General features: G+C 41.6%; 2 protein-coding genes across 3 annotated transcripts; one reads left to right on the forward strand and one right to left on the reverse strand.

The window, feature by feature from the left end:
- Positions 1-1,079: 1,079 nt before the first annotated feature.
- LOC122827802 lies at positions 1,080-13,785 on the reverse strand. 2 transcript variants are annotated; one of them, XM_044110817.1, is made up of 2 exons: positions 13,721-13,785; positions 1,080-3,805 (listed from the first exon to the last, which is right to left on the reverse strand). In XM_044110817.1, exon 2 carries the CDS (start codon positions 2,540-2,542, stop codon positions 1,544-1,546), a length of 999 nt encoding a protein of 332 aa, XP_043966752.1. In that variant the 5' UTR covers positions 2,543-3,805; positions 13,721-13,785; the 3' UTR covers positions 1,080-1,543. The 2 variants fall into 2 exon arrangements, with proteins under 2 accessions (XP_043966752.1, XP_043966751.1); XM_044110816.1 differs by lacking the exon at positions 13,721-13,785 and adding an exon at positions 5,268-5,435.
- LOC122827800 (protein Daple-like) lies at positions 5,561-8,147 on the forward strand. The gene has a single exon (XM_044110815.1). The coding sequence runs from the start codon at positions 5,731-5,733 to the stop codon at positions 7,684-7,686; it is 1,956 nt and encodes a 651-aa protein (XP_043966750.1). The 5' UTR covers positions 5,561-5,730; the 3' UTR covers positions 7,687-8,147.
- Positions 13,786-19,803: the final 6,018 nt, after the last annotated feature.

Raw genomic sequence — 19,803 nt, forward strand, 5'->3', positions numbered from 1 at the left:
ACTTTCTGGTTTCTGAGTTCCCACTGGAGGGAATTACATAAGAGATGTGGGAATGGACACACAATCAGAAACCCAGGCATGTACAACAGCTATTGTACACTGGAAAAATTACTCATAACTCTTGAATTTTAACACAATTTGAAATGTCACAATGGCAAACATTTTTTTACATTTTTTTTTCCATCTTTTGTTATTTCATATGATAAGTGGAACCTGTTTGTCCTGCATTCAGCTCTACACATCTTCCGTTCACGTCTGACTCTTTCTCTGTGAGAAAAAAGCACGTCTCCAACATGATACGGCCACCATCGTGTTTCACAGTGGAACAGATGTGTTCAGAGGGATTTGTTGGCATGTGTTAGTTTTCCAACACATAACTTTTAGATGGAAACTACAAATTCAGTCTTAGCGTCATTCGACCAGGGCGCCTTCTTCCACATGTTAGCTGGGTTACAACACCAAAGGCACATTTATTAGATTTTTATTTGCACAATGTATATGCTTTGTTTTTTTTTTTTTGCTTCCAGGTCACATTTATGTGTTCCCCTTTGTTGGCTTAAGACACAGAATAATGATAAAATAATCTACATTTGTGGCTGTAAAATGGTAAAAGGTATGTCAGTTCAAGGGGTGTGGTATGTGAAGTTTGTACTTTTAATTTAGACTTCAACAATGTGTCACAGCAAACAAGGAAAAGGCATTACATACACAGTAAAATTTCCAGATTAAAATTTACTTAGTTTGAAAAAAATTTTACTCTTAAAAAAAAAGATAGTATTTGGTCCCAGTCTAAATAGAGATAAATTTTAGTCCAACTAAAAAGGAATTTTATACAAAACAGAATAACATTTTATTCCATATAGTGTAAAATTGTGCTCTTAATAGTATAAAATTTTACTCCTAATTTAATTTAATTCCATATTGTGCAGTTAAATATTTAATTAAATTCTAAAATGGTGCCAAATTTACCGTTATTTCACTCACTAAGCAATTGTTTTACAGCTATAATACACAATGCGTAGACCAGAAATCAGTATTTGAACAGCCATTTTTATTGTTCACAGGAAACAGTTTGGAACAATATAAACATTTGCATCTTCATGACTGTATGACACTTGTAAATCGAAAGCTCTGTAACAGTAAAGCTCTTCTACATAAATAACATGAGGTCCGTCTCTTGTACACTAAACTTGAAAAGCACTGAAATGCTCATTCAGACACACTGTTTGCAGAGCAAATGTAACAAACAGTAACCTCTCATCTTTCACAACAACATTGTGGATCTTATGGAAAACTGGCATTTCACAAAAAACTTCTTTACAAACAACTAAATCTGCACGATACATATTTCCGTGATGTTTGGCCCATTTAACATTTAATACCTTGGTGTTGATTGGTAACTGAAGAGTCTCTGCTATCTCACAGCCCCAGTCCAGTGCATTTAAAGGCACCATTTTACCTGCTCCAATGGTCAGTCTCTTGGGGTCAAATCTATGCCAACTGAAAGCAATGTGACTTTGATGCTTTAATACCAGGGCTTTTGTCACATTTTTGAAACTTTTTTTTTTTTAAAGAAATTGTGTTCAGCTTTGTACCGCATGCACCAGATATGTAGAATTGGGCCTGTTTTGAGAATACATGTAGGATAACGCACCATGAAATGATGCTTCGATAGCAGCTTCTTTTGTGGAAACAAATGTTTGAATAACCTGTGATGTTGAGCAATCAGGTGTTGCAAGAAAATTTTGATAATACTGGTGAAAAAAACAATACTCACTATTTGAAGCAACAGCCGCAGCAAATACCAGTGCTGATCATGTGGACAAACTAAGTCTCCAAAGATGAGTGGTAGGTTGCGTAGTAGACACCAGGAGTGGATGGCATTTAACCCCAAGTCATTTGAGTCCTCTAACAACGTCACTGTAGGTGGTTTGTTGGTTTGTTCCATGTACCCATAGTTAAAGCTCCTTATTCTCCTGTCTACATCCTTCAATATTGTGTACTGGTCAATTACATGCAATAAAATCAGCTTTATTTCATATTGTGTCACTCCTTCCAAGATATCATGCATAATATCAACTGAGAAGTTTTCGCATGTACTGAAGTACTGCAATGAATTTAGAATGCATGACTTTTTAACACCCATAACATATGGAAGTCTGGGATTTGCCTCCATTTTCTGACAATGTTCAGCATGAAGTGCCTGAGTTCGCATAACAATCTTGGGTGAGTCCTCTGTAAACTCTGTCTGAAAGTCCTCTTTCTCAATGAGACAAAAGCGGCAACAGTATCTGGCACTAAATGACTCTACAAAACCAAACAGACAGTGAAGGCCAAGATTGTCACCAGTAACTTGGACAATAGTTCCACGTACCGGCTCATCATACAGGGGAACAGTAATTCTATCCCTCTCCAGGATTTTAACATCCTCCACAATTGAATCAAGTATTTTAGAGAAGCCATAAGTTTTAATGTCCTGCGCATAAAACAGAGAAACTAAGTGAATATTGTGTAGAGCAGAATTGTACTTAGGAAAAAACATTTGCAGAGTGAAATATATAGCTCCCAATTTATGTATTCCCCTTTAGGATCTCAAAGGATTAGCTGTTTCAAAATCATCATAGAAAAGTTGAATTTGAAGGGCATGATTTTGTTTTGAAAACAGAGCATGGCTCTTAAAAAGTTCTCCATCAGACAAGTCTTTAAGAGTTTCACTTGAATTTGACTTGGCCATCGTCTCCTCTATGTTGGGGTGCCTGAAAATAAACTTTAATGTTCCCAAAATTAGGATGTAAACAAATTTATCTGTAACAACAACCTGATCATAGCCCCCTGTGGTTCGACTGCGCAGTGTATCAAATCTGGAACCAAGGACATATTCTACTGGGTCTACACGTCCCCAATTCTCTGCCAAAAACAAATTCTTTTACTTTCAGAATTTAATGCCATGAAAGGATTTTCCATTTTCTCAAAACATTGATCAATTTTGCACTCAATGTCACTTTTGACAGGTTCTTGTAAAGAAAGACTGTTTTTCACAGATTCTTTTGCTTGATTTTGAATATCATTAACTATTTCTTCCAGGGAAATGACCAAAGAGTTAATTGCTCTTTCACTTACACCTGCTACTTTAAGTTCAGCAACTGTTGTTGCGCAACTATACACAAGCCATTTCTGAAGCAGGACTATATCAGAAGCAGCACTCATAGAGGGCAAATCTTGACTTTCAAATGTCTCTTCAGTTGTAGATGGGCCTTCACCAGGATTAGAAGTGTGTTCATCATGTGCTTTATTGAGATGCTTTCTGAACCCAGAAAATGTGCCATAAACTTGAGCACAAGCTCCCTGACCACATTTAAGACGAAGTGTCTTACCAGAGCAAAGTCCATGGATAACTTTTAAGTGCTTGGTTAGAGAATTAGCATTTGTCTGGTACTTCTTACAAATGAAACAAAACATTGCAACTCAATACTGAAACAATCATAGCAAAACAACTATTTAACGCAGCATCCGAGCCCTCAACTCTGCTCACTTTGGTTGTCTCAACATCTATCTCATAAATGGCAGTCTGCACAAAGTTGTACACATTGACCAGATCATGATCATATGAAGTGCCGAACACAAAATGAGCTTTAAAAAGCTCATCAAAACAGGCAAGAGAACCTTGTGATTTACAAGGTATGGCATGTTTGTCAGTCACAATGAAGTACTTGTGAATCACGCTCCTCTGAGTCCCTACTGCAAGCAGGTATGGTTGACGGCTTTCTGCGATGCCATCAAGGTGCTCCTGGATGCTGGTTCCTGTCTGTGGCAAAAACAGAATAAAACATGATTAGTCTTGGGTTTCAAAGAAAACAAGGTTCTAATAAATCAGGCAAATTACTTTTCAGGACCTCTTAAATGTCACTTGAAATGCAATTTAAGACCAACTTCACAAGAAATACAAATCAATAAATAAATATATCGGTCGTAAACTGAGCTTTTTACACTTTGGACAATTTTCTGCTAAAAGCCACATTAACACAAGACCTGGACTATCGGTTGAGTCTACAAGCATTTTTACAAAATCAAGCAAAAATCAGCATCAGCAGTCGGAGAAAGAGAAATACAAATCCACACGGTTTCTCGCTAGTGTGGATCTAGGACTCCCGCCACGTGCTGCAGCTAGCCTCTGAGCTCGGCCGTGTCTGGAATGAACGAGGACATCAACGGGACGGGGCCTCAGGAGTCCGAGAGCAGTGCGTCTTCTTGGGTCAAGTCGAGCACGTGATACCGTGGTGAATCTTCCCCAAGAGGCTCCGGCCAACTGAAATTACTCCAAGATCCAGACAAATCGTCCAGAAAACTGCCAAATAGCCGAAACACTGACTTCCTTTAAATCAGGCTAAAAGTCCACCTGTCCCCAACCCCAGGGCCATGGACCAGTTGGTACCGGCCCGCACAAGAAATAATGAAATATTTCCGTTTAATGTATTATCCGAGTCTGGAGGATCTTTTATTTTGAAAATCCTTTAACTGGATTCTCTCGGTTACGTCTTGCGCACAAACATGGAGCCATAAGCAGCAAAATGAGTAAGAAACAGATCAGGTGTCTTTGGAAAGTTTCTTTATGAAGGGAAAAGGCCCAGAGAAGAGCACCACAACGGAGCACCCTGCCACATTATAACTATGAACTTTAGTATGCCCTATTTTAGTGGATAACTTAGCATAATTTTTCACATCTTTTGGAAATAAAAATGATTTCTGATTATTTCCAGCTCCCTCGCTGCAAAAACACTAAACCTCACCAAGTAGTTTTGGTCTAGTTTATTGTGCAAACATCTTAGTACACTTAAGATAAGACACAACTAACTTATGAGTAACTTTTCAGGAGGATATAGGTGCTTGTTTTAAGTAAGTGATTCCTTAATATTGATGAAAAAATACTAGTTCCATTGGCAGATAATTTCACTTATAACTGGGGAAAAAATGTTTTGTTTTAAGCATCATATTCTGTCAATCAAACTAATAATTCTTCAGCAATTTTAAGGAATTATTTACTCAAACAAGCTTCTATATCTTGCTTAAAAGTTGCTTATTGGTCAGTTTTTGTCTTATTATTAAGTTATTTTCACTAGAAACTGTACAAAAAGAGAAAAAACAAATTGCTAAAATTTTTGCCTTAAAAATTCAACTTTACTGATCACAAAGGGAAATTAAATGTTGTTGTAACTCATATAGTTTTGGTAAATGATAACATTACCCAAACCACGAATTTCAGCAATTACCATTGGCCAGAAAGAGAGTCGGAATTGGTGGCTTCCTTGGCGTCATCTGGGTCAACAGGCCCGCCCGTTTCCCCTTTTTCTGTTTTCGGGCGCAATGTTTCCTTTTCACCGTTACCAGCTCAACTGTCTCCAATAGGGTAAGCCGAGCTGCATTCAGCCATAAAGTTTGTTTTGATTCAAACTTCAGCAGTTTTCTAGTTGTTCTGCTGAGGTGGTGACATCAATTTGTGACATCACACGAAATGATGTCACAAAGAGTGATGCACTAGAGTGCATCAAAAAGCTGCACTCTTGAAATCTACCGTCATAACCATTTCAGACGAGAGAGCGAGAGGAAATAGAAGGATTGTCTCCTAACTGAAGATTGAAACAGTAAGCTTTTCAAGACAAAAAGTCAACTCTTAACAAACCAATAAAGAAAAACATTTAAACGTTTTTGGAACTGTCCAGAAAAAAAACAACAATGAGTATGCCATCGACCTCTACTTGTGAACAACAAACCGTAGAAAGAGAGACCCTAAAGCTCCAGCGGATCTTGAAAGAAGTCAACATGATGTCAGTAGAGAGACAGACTCTAAAAAAATCAAATGATGAGTTGAGGATCCAACTTATGAACATACAAAAAGCCACCGTTGAGAAAGACATGCTGCTTAGCGAGAAAGAGGAAGACTTTAAAAAGGTGTTCGACCTCAACAAAATTTTAAAAGAGGAAATCAACACACTGGAGCAGAAAACTACCAACTTGGGTCAGAAAAGCACGACCCTTGAGCAAGTAAACGCCGCTCTGGAAAAGGAAAAGACCAGTATGGAACAGAAAATTGCCACCCTGGAGCAGGAGAAAAGTGCCTTGGAGAAAAAAAACACCGCCCTGGAGCAGGAAAACACTGCTCTGGGTCAGAAAAGCACCAGCCTGGAGCAAATAATCACCACCCTGAAGGAGGAAAACACCGCCCTTCAGGGTCTGGAAAACACTGCCCCGGAGAAGGACAAGACCACCCTGGAGCAGACAAACATCGCCTTAAAAAAGGAAAATCATACCCTGACGCAGAAAAACAGCACCCTGGAGACAGAAAAGACTGCTCTGAAGCAGAAAAACACTACCTTGGAAATGGAAAAAAATACCCTGGAGCAGGAAAAAACTGCTCTAGGGCAGAAAAATGCCAGACTTGAGCAAGTAAACACCGCCCTGGAGAAGGAAAACACCGCCCTGAAGGAGGAAAACACCACCCTGAAGGAGGAAAACACCACCCTGAAGGAGGAAAACACCACCCTGAAGGAGGAAAACACCACCCTGAAAGAGGAAAACACCACCCGGAAGGAGGAAATTACCGCACTGTGGCAGAAAAATACCACCTTGGAGCAGGAAAAATGTGACTTAGAGCAAAAAAATACTGCCCTGGAGCAGGAAAACACTGCCCTGGGTCAGAAAAGCACCACCCAGGAGCAAATAAACACCACCCTGAAGGAGGAAAATACCAGACTGTGGCAGAAAATTACCTCCCTGGAGCAGGAAAAAACTGCTCTGGAAAGGAAAACCACCACAATGGAGCAGATTACCACCACTTTGGAGCAGAAAATCGCCGCCCTGGGTCAGAAAAACACTGAACTGGAGCAGGAAAACACTGGCCTGGAGAAGGAAAAGATGACCCTGGAGCAGAAAATCGCTGCCTTAGAAAAGGAGAGAAATACACTGGAGCAGGAAAAAACTTCTCTAGGGCAGAAAAGTGCCACCCTTGAGCAAATAAACACCGCCCTGGAGAAGGAAAACACCGCCCTGAAGCAGGAAAACACTGCCCTGAAGCAGGAAAACAGCGCCCACAATCAGAAAACCACCTCCTTGGAGCAGGAAAAAACTGCTACAGGGCAGAGAAACACCACCCTGGAGCAGAGAAACACCGACATAGAGCAGAAAATCACCGTCTTGGAAAAGGAAAGCATTACCCTCAAACAGGAAATATTCACTTTAAAACAGGTAAACGACATCTTGGAAGAGGAAGGCAACTTTTTTGAGCGAGAAAAAACCTTTTTTGAGGAGAAATACCTCTTTATGGACCAAATAAACACGGCCCTGAAGCAGAAATGCGCTGCTCTGGAGCAAAAAAGCTCAGCAATGGAGACTATAATCAACGCCTTAGACCAGGAAAAGGCTGCCCTGGAGGAGAAATGCTCTGGCTTGGAGCATATGCGCAGTGACATGCAGCTTGAATTAGAACATCTGAACTATTGCCTGGGAAAAAGAATGGAACAGCTGAACCAGGAAACATCAGGAGAGGAAACCCAGGAAGAAATCCAGCCAGTTTCAGAACAGCCACAAGAGCAGGCGCCTGTATTGAAACGTGGGATCGGAGGCTTCTCCAAAACACTTCTGGAAATATGTATTGACACTCTCAGATACTGGATTGAAATACTCTGCTTCTAAATAAAGAAGTGTCATGAGGGATCCAAGCTTCACGCTTGATTATCGGTGGCAGAAAAGCTTGAGGACAACAGGACCGCGGTGTCAGGGGAAGCTTGACACTAGGGGGCTGATGGCAGAAGAGCTTAATGCTTGAAAGATGTTGGCAGGAGAGCTTGAGGCCGGCAGGACTGCGGTGCCACTGGAACTTGAGGCCACCAAACTCAGGTCTCCTTCATCACCAGATGATTCCTTTGTTGCCAGGTCAGAGTTTTATTATGAACTCTAGTTTTGTTTTTATTTTAGTTAGGCGTCGGACGACGAGCTTGGGGCCAGCAGTGCCTCCCGGCCAGCCACCAGGGCTTTGTAGTGAGTCCTGTTGGTCTCCCTGCCTGGCTCCGGGGCTTCAGAGGGAGTCCTGTCGGTCTCCAGGCTGACCTCCAGGGCTTCGTAGCGAGTCCTGTCGGTCTCCAGGCTGACCTTCAGGGCTTAGTAGCGAGTCCCGTTGGTCTCCAGGCTGACCTCCAGGGCATCGTACCGAGTCCCGTTGGTCTCCAGGCTGACCTCCAGGGCTTCGTACCGAGTCCTGTTGGTCTCCAGGCTGACCCACAGGCTTTGCAACGAGTCCTGTTGGTCTCCTGGCTGACCTCCAGAGATTCGTAGCGAGTCCTGTCGGACTCCTGGCTGACCTCCAGGGCTTCGTACCGAGTCCCGTTGGTCTCCAGGCTGACCTCCAGGGCTTCGTACCGAGTCCTGTCGGTCTCCAGGCTGACCTCCAGGGCTTCGTAGCGAGTCCTGTTGGTCTCCAGGCTGACCTCCAGAGATTCGTAGCGAGTCCTGTCGGACTCCTGGCTGACCTCCAGGGCTTCGTACCGAGTCCCGTTGGTCTCCAGGCTGACCTCCAGGGCTTCGTACCGAGTCCTGTCGGTCTCCAGGCTGACATCCAGGGCTTCGTAGCGAGTCCTGTTGGTCTCCAGGCTGACCCACAGGCTTCGCAACGAGTCCTGTCGGTCTCCAGGCTGACCTCCAGAGCTTCGCAACGAGTCCTGTCCAGGCTGACCTCCAGAGCTTCGTACCGAGTCCCGTTGGTCTCCAGGCTGACCTCCAGGGCTTCGTACCGAGTCCCGTTGGTCTCCAGGCTGACCTCAAGGGCTTCGTAGCGAGTCCTGTTGGTCTCCAGGCTGACCCACAGGCTTTGCAACGAGTCCTGTCGGACTCCTGGCTGACCTCCAGAGATTCGTAGCGAGTCCTGTCGGACTCCAGGCTGACCTCCAGGGCTTCGTACCGAGTCCCGTTGGTCTCCAGGCTGACCTCCAGGGCTTCGTACCGAGTCCTGTCAGTCTCCAGGCTGACCTCCAGGGCTTCGTAGCGAGTCCTGTTGGTCTCCAGGCTGACCCACAGGCTTCGCAACGAGTCCTGTCGGTCTCCAGGCTGACCTCCAGAGCTTCGTAGCGAGTCCTGTTGGTCTCCAGGCTGACCTCCAGGGCTTCGTAGCGAGTCCTGTTGGTGTCTCGACCGACCTCCAGTCTTCATTGAGGGTCCCATGGGCCTCCTGGTTCCCGCTCTGCTGCTGGCAGGAACTTGCTCCACTGCCAACGTCCTCCTAGGTTTCTGCTCTGCCGCCACCGTCCTCCAAGGTTGCTCTTCCGCTGGCGTCCTCCTCAGATTCTTTTGATTTTAATTATGTTTATTTCTTGTTTCTAGTTATTTTACTTACTCCTTTGTGTTTGTATTTTGGTTTTTTCCCTTTGTGATCCTCCAGCAGTTAGAAAATAAGGGAATCTAAAATGATTGATTATATATTGTAATTGTAAAGACATGCAATTTTACTGCGGGTGGGTGGGGTGCAGTAAAAAAAGCATTGACCAGTCCCTGATGGTAATAAATCACTGATGTAAAGCACTTTGAACTGCCTTGTTGCTAAAAAGTGCTATATACAAATCAACTTGGAGGTCAAAATAGAACCAAGAACAACATCTAAACAATATCTTTGCAAGTCTCACATTAGGTAGAGACTAGATAAAAACTTGTAGGGCCAGAAAACTACTGACTAAAACAGGAAACCACGAGGATTCGTCCTTCATTTGCCAAGAGACATTGTGAGGATCCAAAAGACTTATCCGTCACCTGACAGCCAATCAAAGCAATTACATCACTGTAAGTCTTTTATTTTGCTCAATTTATTCGGTATTTTTGTGAAAGATGTGCATGGAGACAATTTAACCACACAAATTACCATTGTATCCCTGCAAATAGATGCTCTCATATCTCCCACCATAATTCAATGAAGCTGTTTCGAAACCACCAGTGCTGCTTGTGAACGCTTCGCAATCCTGACACGGGGACACGGAGGGGACTGTCAGATAATGCTTATGCATGCTGGTGTTTCCGCTAAAGACTTTTGTTTTTTTGTCTATAAATAAATAATAAATTTATTTATTTAAATAAATAACTTTTTTGGTGACCATAAATAAATAAATATACAAATAAATTTAATTTATAATTTATTTGTAGACAAAAAACAAAAATCCTTAGCGGAAACACCATTATGCATAAGCATTATCTGACGGTCCCCTCCGTGTCCCCGGGCCGCAGCAAAATTTCCAACTCTTGACCGGTCGGAAATAAAAAGGTTGGAGACCACTGGTCTAGTCTTTAGACTCTGACGAGGATGTTCCAACACATTTTTATCTAAACAAGACACGTCCAACAGTGTCCTATTGGTGTTTTAATACTCTTGAACTCAACTGATTCAAATAGTTGAATTACATCTAGAGGCCCACTAATGAACCATTATTTTCATTCAGCTGGACGTGGTGGAGGGCTGGCTGTCTTCCATCGCAAGGATCTACCTGTAACCCCACTTCCACTGCCAGAGCTGATAACATTCGAGAGCCTCCTTTTCAATTGCAAACTCCAAAAAGAAACAATTTTGATGCTCCTCATTTACTGCCCTCCAAAACTCAACACTGGATTTATTATGGAACTGCAAGATCTTCTGACTTCACTTTGTGCTACATCCCAAAATACGCTTATCCTGGGGGACTTCAACATTCATATTCATTCATCTAATAACTGTTCTGCCGCAGAATTTCTTGAACTTCTGGACTGTTTACATCTCACAATATGTTTCAGTACCTACACACACAAAAGGTCACACTCTGGATTTAGTAATCACGGACAATGCCCCCATCTCCAACCTGCAAGTTGAAGACTTGGGGGTGTCTGATCATAAATTAATCTCCATGACTCTGCCATTAACAAAGACATACATGAAAACAGAACGCCAAATTCAGTTCAGAAATTTAAAGGCAATAGATTCTACCCTCTTCAACCAGGATATCTCACTAAGCACAAAATTCACTTCTATCAATGAATCTGTCAACCACTACAATTCCAGTCTTCGCATTATTCTTGATATCCATGCACCGGTTAAAACTAGGTCAGTCACTTTCTCCAGATCAGCCCCATGGTATACACCCGAACTCCATAAAATGAAAACTGCAGGCCGTGCCCTGGAACGGCAGTATACTGCCAGTGGCTTGATGGTTCCCAAACAAGCTTACCGTGAACACCAAAAGACATATTCCAGAGCACTCACCACAGCAAGATCCCGTTACTTCTCCCTAATAATTTCGAACAGTAGTGGGAATTCCAAACAGTTACTCTCTGAAATAAACTCTCTGGTCAAACCTTCAACACACACACAGGCTGACACCAGTATAGATCACTGTAACAGATTCATGGACTTTTTCATTAATAAGGTCACATCAATCCAGTCTGCTTTCCCTGCAATAGCCTCATCTCAAGCTGACATCACTCTCCCCATACCACCCAGCACATTTTCAGTCTTTCGGGCACAACGCTCAAATGGTTTCAATCATATCTCACCAATAGAACTGAATATGTTTCCCTAGATCACTGTAAATCTTCAATTCATACTGTGACTTGTGGAGTTCCGCAAGGGTCAGTCCTACCCTTTTTACCATCTACATCAGGGGTCTCAAACTCCAGTCCTCGAGGACCGCAGTCCTGCAGTTTTTAGATTTGCCACGGGTACAAAACACTGGAATGAAATGGCTTAATTACCTCTACCTTGTGTAGATCAGTTCTCCAGAGCCTTAATTATTCTATTCAGGTGTGCTGCAGCAGAGGCACATCTAAAAGTTGCAGGACTGCGGCCCTCGAGGACTGGAGTTTGAGACCCCTGATCTACATGCTCCCCCTTGGTCAAATAATCAATAAACACAAGGTTTCCTTCCACTGTTACGCCGATGACACACAACTGTAGATGAAAATGGACTCCACTTCTCCCACAGTTCTCCCGTCCTCACTTCAGCTTTGTCTGGAGGAGATAAAGGCTTGGATGACTGACAACTCTCTTCAATTTAACAGCAATAAAACAGATGCAATCCTTTTTGGCACCCCTCATCAAATCCAGTCTTCACCTCTCAGCAGTATCTCAATATTTGGCCACAACATCCCCCTTTCCACCTCCGTTACAAACCTTGGAGTTAGGCTTGATTCTAACTTCACCTTTAATACCCACATCCGTCACCTTTGTAAAGTTTCCTTTCTTCATCTTAAAAACATCGCCAGACTCCGCTCCTCCCTCTCCCAACCGGATGCTGAGAGGTTGATCCATGCCTTTATCTCCTCCAGGTTGGATTATTGTAATCATTGGGATCCCTGGAAAAAAAACTAAAAAAGCTACAGCACATCCAGAACTGTGCTGCCCGGGTACTGATGAGGAGGCATAAATATGACCATATATCACTCCTGTCTTCAAATCACTCCACTGGCTACCGATCAAACAAAGAATTCATTACAAACTCTGTTTGCTCACCTATCAATGCATCCACGGCACTGCCCCTGCCTACCTCAATGAACTCCTCATACCACACGCCACCTCTCGAAGCCTTCGTTCCACCTCCTCTCACCGCCTGCATCAACCAAAGACCAAGCTTGCCACCATGGGAGACAGGGCCTTTCAGGCAGTAGCTCCGCGGCTTTAGAATGTCCTCCCAGAGTCCCTGAGAGCCCCACAAGGGCTGGAGGCCTTCAAAGAAGGTCTTAAGACACACCTTTTTAAACAGGCTTTTTAGATCTGTTAGCTTTTTTATTTTAAATTGTAAGTTATAATAATTTGTTATTACTTGTTACCATTTGGTGTGAGATGTATTATTGTATGTTTTGTTGTAAGTTTTATAATCTATTTTCGTCTCTGTAGCACTTTGAGATTTCTTTGAAATGCAAGGTTCGTTACAAATAAAATGCATTATTATTATTATTAAAAACGAACTGTAAGTCAGTTGCCCTTCAAAACCGATGTAATTCTGTCGATCTCTGTATTTTACACGCATAGCTTGCATCATTCATGATACGAAAATAATATTTTTTTCAATAATCATATTTATCAAGGTGAATAAAAAAATAAGATAAAAGGTTGAAACCACCATGAGGAAGAAGCACTGGGTGGCTAACAACTATCCTTAATGGGCTAGGCTTTCTACTTGAATTTAGCCAATTACCACAACTAAACCGGAAAAAAAACATAGCAGCTTCATACAACTAGATGTAAACGGGGTTTATAGACAAAATAGTAAATTAAAAATGTTTTACTGACAACTTACACAGTTTGCATACAAAGCACAACTTTAATTCTTTTTTTATCGTTGGTCTAAGTTCAAGAAAAGTTACTAGCATAGTCCTCCTGCACCATTTTCTGGGAGGAATACTGACTCCATATGCTATGCTAGCATAGTACAGCTGCTCCTCTTTTAAACTCTGTTTCTCAGCTTAAAAATAGCGACAACCTTAACTTGTGAAAATAAAATAATGGACGTAGCATTGTACAACACTAATGGTTTTTTTTGCTTACATTGTTGTAAACGGCTAAATTAAGTTAGCTGAAGCACACATGCTAGCTAGTTAGCCAACCATGTTAATTCCTCGCTGCAGCCCTCTGTCCCCCACGAGCATACAACAGCACGTCATCATAATTAGTCTTAATAATAACCCCACGTAAAATATGTCTACAACCCATTTGGGGACTTACCTGGCACACAGCTAATCGTCGCCTCCGTTTCCACTGTGGGATATTAAGATGGTGGAAGAAACGAAACTTAAGGAACTTCGGTGGGCGTGTTCTTGTTTTACTCCGATATGATTTCCTCTATTTTTTTACTCCGATCCTATTGACCAATTGAAATAATTTCACTCTCTAATGTATAAACATGACTCTTTTTGATGAAAATAATGTTAACCCCGAAAAAATTACTACTATTTTTCCTGTGTAGGGATAAAAAAGGCAACAAAAAAAATTACGCTTCACTTTGCTCTAAGGGGAGCCAGAGATGTATGGCCCCTGCTTTGCTGAATATTTCAAACGGCCAGAATTAGACCCCTTTGGAGAGCCACGTGAACGAATATTGTTGGTTTTCTGGGATACACCAGCAAGACATCTAGAGTCAGTGAGCTCACACTGAGAAGGAACAGACGTCCAGCTGAGGAGAATCTGAAGATTCAGTGGGAGACGCACCCAGACTTCCACATAAATCCAGTCAAACCCTGATTAAGTCTTTGACAAATTAAACCAGTGAATCCTCTCTGTCCACGTTCCTGTGCCCAGATTGTCGCGGCTGTCCATCCAGGATGCACACCACTCAGAACTCTGATGAGGATTTAGAGGCTGCCATGTCAAGTATTTAGATGCTTTACAGCTCAGGAAGGGCTCTTCAGATCCCACATTGCCATAATTTTCAGTCCCACTGGATCAGACCAGATTAAGCGCAAATGACTTTTTTCACTGTGCTTTAGTCCAGTGCAGCAGTATTTATCTCCCTCGAACCTTCCCACGTTTTCTCACATTGGAGCTACAAAGTATTTTATTAGCCAGACTAACACAAGGTAGTGAATATTTGTGAAGAGGAAGGAACAAACGCATGGGTATCAATAGTTTATAGAAGTACCTTAGCCGAAGCCACACGTCTTTTAGACTCCATGTGTGAGTGTTTGTCACACGTGGAGACAAAAATTCCTCCCCAATCAAAACAGCTGAAGCTGTAATTGTCCATTTGATTTAAGTCAAGTTTATATGTAGCCTATAACACATTTCAGCAGCAAAGCGGTTCAAGGTAATTTACATAACAAGAAAAACAATACCTTGTAAATTTAAGTCTTTGAACGGTCAAACGTCACCAAACCCTTACTCCATCTGGTGTGTTTTTTGGTCTTTGCGGTGCTGTTTGTTTATGTGTTAGCTTCACAGAACAGCTGGATTAATATATCAAACTACACACACAATTCCCACAATACGAATTTGGTGGCCTCTGAAGACAACGTTGTTGCAATGGATATTATTTAGTGGTTTTAGGATAAAGGACGCTGAACATATACGAGTGCCACATTTTTTTTTAAAGATTTTTACACACCCATTTCCTTCGTCTTCACTATCATGTGCTACCTTGTATTGATCTCTCAAATAAACTCTCAAAAAAATGTTGCAATGTTATAAATTATGCAAGGTTCAGAGGATGTGAGTACTTCAGCAAGTCATAATTAGAATAACCAGAGGAGGAGCAGATTTCCCTTATGTAGGCCTATCTGAAACTTCATGGTCTAAAAATTCGCACATGAAGATATTTTATGACAATATTTTTGGACAGAAACGAGAAAAGTATCAGACTTAATTTGCTTGTGCTTAATTAGAACATTGTGACTGCACAGAGAAAGAGAGAGAGAGAACATTTCAGTCCACTCAGAGAAACATTTCTAAACAAATTCATGTGCCAGCCAAACCAGTTGGGAGCGGTATCCATGGTAACCCACAATGAGTAGGAGCAAAGGATGCAGGGTTGATTTGAAAGGGAATAAAGTAAAGGACTGACGAGAGTTATCCGTAGAGACCTTAAATCTACGTCACATCGTGAGTGAGAGGCACCCAGGCGAAATTGCTCGGCAGACGCAAAGAAAGTTCGGCGTCGTGTGGAAAGTACGCAGAGAGGAAACACTGAAGCGAGCATGTGCTCTCATCTCCAGCTGAGATTGACAGCTTGAAGTGCATGGCAAATAAGATGAAAAAAACCTGCAGCGATGCGGCCTTACTCTCGGATCCTCCTACTCTCTGTGCATTTGGGTCAAAGTGGGGAATAGTGCAGATATTATTCATAGCTTGCCTGAGCAAAACACAAACTCCTCTGTCCGGGTCTCTGGAGTCCCAGCAAAAACATCCCATGGTGAGATTTAATTAAATCTTCATTGCACACTCTCTCTCATCCTTCATCATCTGCCATTTTGGCCCAGGAATCACTCAGTCATGTGTGTGCAGGTTTATTAAAGGAAGAACTTCGGAATGAGGAGACGGGGCCTCTCAGCGGGCGCCCGCTAATTTCTGAGAGAGCTCCCGGTGATGTGAGTTGTTCGCGCTGGTGCATTGTCACCGTGATATTGTTATGTAACAGAATAGAAATAGAACGCGGTAATGGTCCGTTTAGAGCGGCCAGCAGCCTCAGCGTGCAGTTTTATGGTTTTTGTTTCTGCTCTTCTAACACCGATAAAGGTCCGGGGAAGGGGTTTTGTAAAGCAGGGCGGTCATTAAGATCCCCACTATTCAAGACCGGACAGACAACAAATCTTTTGTGCGTCGTCGAGAGAGAATCAATGAGCGCCTTCTAAATATGGATATCATTCACCGACCACCCCGCAGCAGCAGCACAATGCAAAAGCGGTACTGGGTTGCACTAATTGTGCAGAACTGTAAGCCTCCTATAAAAGCTGTAACAGCCTCTTCGGGCTGCAGTTTTAAGAGTTGAATCGTGTGCGTCTGCCTCTTTATCCCGTCCAAAAAAGAACAGCTGAGACTGTTTGTTATCTTCTGTGCTTGAATGAAGACACGTGACGAGGAGCTGGAAACACTTCTCTCTGCCTGGACAGCTAGGAGGTCTGTGCAGTTTGCACCAGTCGCCCGTCAAAATTCCGTGTGCATATCGGTTTGGACACCCGCTTCTATTTTTGAATTAATGCAATCTTAATACTATGTAGCTGAGCAACCTGGTTGCAGCCTTGCAGATGCACGATGCACCTGCACTCGCAGCTTCCCTAGCCTGTTTAAATGGGTCAGCTCTACAAATATCCTGGATCTGAGAAGAAGTCGTGACACGCCCCCCACCACCTCCCCTCCAGCACGCACACACAGGCACACACACACACGCACACACACACACACGCACGCACGCACCCCAACCCCTCCTCTGCTTTCTACTCTCTTGGCGGTAACAGAGCAAAACTACTGCCTGGCAATATCTATGAATCCTTTGTTTGTTACCAGCAAAGTCATGAAATCTGTATCAGCAGGATTACACACAAAATGCCGCCTGTTGTTATTTTTCTCATGAATGAATTTTTTCTAAGCTATGAAAGCAGGCTTTGGTGTTGTGACAAGATATTAAAGTCATTATTTTGGTGCCGTCATTAGACAGCAGCAGAGAAAAATCACCCTCTCACCTCCCCCGATCGGATTAGCTTCCTTCCCACTTCCTGAACCTGGATTTTCCAGGAGGGAATAGAGCCGTCTCTCCTGGTGGAAAATGCAAGGCAGCAAGATGGAACACCAAAAAAGAAAGCCCTGACCTTTCATGAGAGAGCATATATATTATTCTGTCTGCAAACTGTACTTTACACATTTCTTTTTGTCTGCAATGGAAGCTTGCAGTAGATGTAGAAGCTGATCCATGTAGTGGTTAAAACTGCACCTTTTGTGGCTGATGAGAATAAGTAAAACACTCCGCTTGGTTCATCTGTAGATGGTGTCAGCTATGTATGCAGAACAGGGCCCCAGAGATAAGTGTGTGTCTGAAATGGTGGGTCACATAGTACAATGTATTAGCCTTTCTCAGCTGCTGTATTTAGAATTAAAGCCTTTAGGAAAGTCAGACTAAAATATACCATATGACATCATAAAGCAAGAAACAGGCCACGGTCCTACCAAAGATGACTTGATGGTGAACAGTATTTAGTATGTTTGTTGTATGTTATTCCATACGTCGATATATATATATAAAATATACAATTTGTTTGTTTGTTTTACACTGATAAACTGTTCATAAATGTGACCAGAGTGCACAAGACACTATTGTTAATTGTTTAACTGAGAATGAGAAAATCAACCTACTTTGACCAATTGTAATGTGTGAGTGTGTAACACTTACGATGTGTTAACAGTTAATAAAACAGACAATGGACCAATGCTAGGTTCGGCTACGGGAGTAAAGAAATGTGCAATGTATTAATGACCACAGACCAGGGAATGAGTTTAAACTGCCGGCTTATTATTTGTTGAAAAAACAAAATAAACAACAATATTACAAACAGTTGACATACAATGACACAGAATCCAATCCAAAATAGTTTCCTTGTTTCTTTCAGAATATTGTATTTATTACTGATTTAACTTTAAACCTAATTTTAGGTATTAAAGGATACTATTTTATTTTAAAACCTAGGTTATAGTTCTATTTAAGTTCAAATTGATACTGTTAATCTGTTTAATTTACAGTTTGGTTGTCTAAATCTTTTGAATCTATTTTAATTATTTAGAATTCTTTTTAAGAAGTTAAGGTTTTAATTTCCTGTTTAACCATTTGTTTCTATTAAAACCCCACAGATAATTTCGTTCAAGAAAGGAAAACAATAAAACACACAAAACAATCCAGGGAAAGACTGAATAACTTGTGTTCAAATCAATGTCTTTTCTTCTGATGTCTTTCTTGAAGGGTTAATCCCGTTCTCTGAATCCAATGCTAGTTCAGCAGGAAAACATGGGCAGATCATACCAGTTTGGATGAATTTCAATGTCCAGCAGAGGGCGTAGCTCCTGCTAGACGATAGTTACAGGGCTCCTGGGTTACGGCTCGCCATCTTGTTTCTCGCTAGCGGAATCCAACTCATCAATCGACTCCGAATTTCCCGGTCCAATTTTCAGCAGAACCTTAAAAAGGCCTGGTTTAATAACCAACAAAGCATAACAAAAGTTCGTTTAACTTTGCTTCATACTGAATAAAATAGCATACTCGCCAATTTGGCGGCTGAACATCGGGTGTGTGGGGAACATGCTTCACCCACACCAGCTCATCCGTTACTTCCACGGTTTTTGAACATAAAACAACATAAATGCGCTACTTTAGCTTTCTGTTAGAATGAAATAAAATTATCTTACAAATAACATCCATTACAGAAAATAAAATACACTTTTTTTAACTCACCAAGTCCAGTTCTGTACATATAATACTCCGAACGCAGTCGGTAAAAAAAATGCGGAAAGCTCCTCCGACGAAAAATGAAAAGGTTTCCAGTCAACAGGTAGAGTTTTTAACTGTCTATTTTCTCTTATTTCTCTCTCTTAGCTTCTTCTTCTCTCTGCTTCTTCTTTGCTCTCTCTGCTTCTTCTTCGCTCTCTCTGCTTCTTCTTTGAGCGCCAGAGAATGTAGCAACCCGGTTGGCTGGAGCAAGTCACATGGACTACACATCAATGTGACCCTTCAGAATAAGAGATTTTACTCCACATTGACCGTTTTAGCTGCTGACAAAATAAAACTCTACGGATTCTTAACCAAATAAAACATCATAACATGAAATAAAGCATTCTTAATGTTTTTAATTTTTACTTTTTATATTAATTAATTAATTAATTAATTATCGTAAAACCTATTTATTCTCTATTTATTTATTTATTTCCTATTTATGCATTTTATAGCTATTTTTTTTATGAAAAGGCTTACATATAGTGAGGGGTATTTTAACCTGGGTTACAAGTGGTTCTGTGCTGCCAGAGGCTGCAGGCGACAGACTGTTGGTCTGCACCACCTTGTGGTCAGTGTGCAACTGTTACACTAACTAAACGGTGAAAACCTATTCAGGTCTGTAGTTAGTTACAATTATTTCCAAAGGTTTAAATATAAGAAGAGGAAAAAAACTTTAATGGAAATGTTACAGAAAAACATATTTACCCCTAAGAGTGCATTTCCCCTGAACTAAAACTACAAATTTGTTAATGTGTAGAATCTGTTAAAAAAAAAATAAATTGAAGTGAGGTTACTATCAAATTATAAACAGTTAATGCAAACAATTAAACAATGGTTCCAA

Source organism: Gambusia affinis, linkage group LG03 (assembly GCF_019740435.1).
Source record: "Gambusia affinis linkage group LG03, SWU_Gaff_1.0, whole genome shotgun sequence".
Lineage (NCBI taxonomy): Eukaryota > Metazoa > Chordata > Actinopteri > Cyprinodontiformes > Poeciliidae > Gambusia > Gambusia affinis.